The sequence below is a fragment of the Apis dorsata genome, unplaced genomic scaffold (assembly GCF_000469605.1).
Source record: "Apis dorsata unplaced genomic scaffold, Apis dorsata 1.3 scaffold_758, whole genome shotgun sequence".
NCBI lineage: Eukaryota > Metazoa > Arthropoda > Insecta > Hymenoptera > Apidae > Apis > Apis dorsata.
This window is the reverse complement of record NW_006263911.1, coordinates 310,985-314,157: the sequence shown is the minus strand read 5'-3', so window position 1 is coordinate 314,157 and position 3,173 is coordinate 310,985. Positions and strand designations below refer to the sequence as shown.

At 14.7% G+C, this 3,173-nt stretch overlaps 1 protein-coding gene across 1 annotated transcript in view; it reads left to right on the top strand.

Moving 5' to 3' along the window:
- LOC102674892 (stabilizer of axonemal microtubules 1) overlaps positions 1-2,082 on the top strand; it is a 14,863-nt gene extending 12,781 nt beyond the window's left edge. Inside the window, exon 11 of the mRNA XM_006622810.2 lies at positions 1,988-2,082. Coding sequence (XP_006622873.1) covers positions 1,988-2,018 — 31 coding nt within the window. The 3' untranslated portion in view covers positions 2,019-2,082. The remainder of the gene's footprint in view (positions 1-1,987) is intronic.
- The last annotated feature ends 1,091 nt before the right edge of the window (positions 2,083-3,173 follow it).

Here is a 3,173-nt window from a genome sequence, read left to right as displayed (position 1 = left end):
ATAAATATGAAATTCCGATTAGATTACTTGAACCATCAAATATTATATTATGTTTTATACATGTGATGCATAATATATAGAATATTTTTATGATATTTTTTATATTTTGCAACTTGGAAATTAGAGATTCAAATAATAGTTATCGTTAGTTATAATATATATGTAATAAATATGAAATTCCGATTAGATTACTTGAACCATCAAATATTATATTATGTTTTATACATGCGATGCATAATATATAGAATATTTTTATGATATTTTTTATATTTTGCAACTTGGAAATTAGAGATTCAAATAATAGTTATCGTTAGTTATAATATATATGTAATAAATATGAAATTCCGATTAGATTACTTGAACCATCAAATATTATATTATGTTTTATACATGCGATGCATAATATATAGAATATTTTTATGATATTTTTTATATATATAGGATCTTAATGTACATTTTTGAAGAGTCCATTTTACAATGGGTGATCAAATTATAAACATTTCAAAATCACTTGAATTTAAAACTTTGATCAAAAATAGAAGTGATCGTACAAATGATGGGTCTTAAAATAATATTTGATTACTGCATCAATATTATATAGTTAGATTGAATTTTATAAATAATTATTTTTGAATTATATATTATAGAATTATTGTTTATTAATAATTATTATTTAGATATTTGTTAAATAATTATTATTTTGATTTAATAATGGAATTAAATTATATAAATAATAATTGTATTTAATGTTTAGAATAATCATCTATTTTTAAAATTATTACTATTATTTAATATAATATTATATATATAATATTATATAATATTATTTAATATAAATAATTAAAAAATCATTAAATAAAAAATTGAATTTTATATTTTTATATTTTAAACTTGTAAATGTAACCAAAAGTATAAAATATTGATTATATAATTTGTTATTAAACATAAAAAAGATATATTATTATTTAATTATATTATTTCAATAATTTTATTTCAATAATTTATTTTAAATTTAAAAATAAGTTTTAAATCAGTTTGCTAATTTTGTGCAAATTTATCAAATTGTAAACTTTAAATGTAAACTTAAAATGATTATGATATATTGAATAAGAAAAATAAAAATATAAAAAAAATTTCATTTATTTTATACTGGTTACAGAAATTTTGTAATTACCATAATTTTAAAATGTCAAATAATTTGATTATCCACTGTAATTTCTAAATTAATAATCTTTTTATTATTATTGGTAAAAATTTATGAATCAAGAAAAATTATAGAAAGTATTGAAATATTTTATGTAATTCATATAAAACTTGCAATACTTATACAAAATAATTATATAAAAAAGACAATATTTAAGGCACTTTTATTTTATTCAAATTAACATTTAAACTCTTTCTTTGGATTATATTATTAAATTCAACATTTTTATTAAATTTTACTTTAATAGAATTAATAATAATTAAATATAAGTGTCAATTATTTTAATAATCTTTTCTATAATTTCATCTATGATTTATTACATAATTGGCAATTAAATATATAAAGATATAATTAGTCAAATTAATAAAATTATTAAATACTATTTTTCAAATCAATATGAAAAAATTAACTTTATTAACTTAGATTATAGATAATTAACTTAGAACAACATATAAAAATATTTTAATTAATTAATATATTTTAACTAAATAGTTCTGAATTTATAAAATGAATTCATAAAATGAATTTCATTAATTATTAATGTTACAATTATATAAAATTCAATGAGATTATACTTTTTATTAATTAAATTAATGTTACAATTATATAAAATTCAATGAGATTATACTTTTTATTAATTAAATGACATCTTCTATAAGATAAATAATATAAAAATAATATTTTTAATAATGTGTTAATATGGAATATAGAAAATTTTGGTTTAACAATTATAAAATTATTATTTATATTAATTTTAATTAGTTTAATAACTGTTTTTTTCAGTTATATGTTGCCTGGTACATTGTGTCCATAGTTATGAAGTATTTGTAAAGTAAGTCAAAAATTCAAAAGTTAAATAAAAAATTTATATATATATATTAATATCTTTCTTTCTTTATTAAATGTAAAAAAAAATATAAAGTATTTTAAGTATAATTTAAAATCTATTCAATTAAGAGTATGACATATTAATAAAATATTATTTATACTGTTTATACTGTTTAACAAATTGAAATGTTTCATTATATTTGCTATATTTACAAAATAATTCATACATAGTTTTTTTATTTGCTATTCTTTAGTTTTTGGAAAATTCGAATTTTTGTAAAAATACTTTATTTCTAATAAAAATTAAATATTATTAAAAAACTAAGAATTTTCATTCAAAAATAATCTAACTATTAGAAAATTATTATTAAAGTTAATAATAGAAAATTATGATTAATAGTTTTAATTAATAAATGTTAATAGAACTGAATTATACAGAATAATATATTTGAAGGACATATTTGGAGTGTTAATTGAGAGAGATCAAAACAAAAACAAAAGTTAATATATAAAAATTTCGATTGAAAATTCATTTATAAACAGAATAGCTTATATTTTATTTCAAATAAGATAATGAATTATTTCAAATGTTTTATTTTTTTTTTTTTTTTTAAGTAAATGAAAGTAATTTTCAGTAATTCACATAAAAAGTAATTTTATTTTAAACATTATTCAAATAAATTTTTGCAAAATATTTCACTAAAATAAAATAACAAATAATTTAACATAAAATATTGAACTGAATTAATTAATTAAATAAAAATATTTATCTTTCAATATGTTTTTAATTTATATATATAAAATATTACATATCTGGAAATCTATATTTCTTGATGCAATTGATATGAGAGAATTAGAAAATTGATTTAAGATTTTATTTAAAAAAATATTTGATAAAATGAAAAATAAAATTATTTCAAATAAATAATAAAGAAATAATCTAAAAAAAATTTGTATATTTAAATAAACTAACATATGATTATTTAAAATAACATATAGCCAAATAAAATAATATGTTATTTTAACTTTTCAAATAATTTATTTAAATAATATCCAAATTTGGTTATAAGCAATTTAAATTTACATTAGACGAAGCAAGATAGAGCAAAATGATATTGTAAGACAGAGATAGAGTTTTATC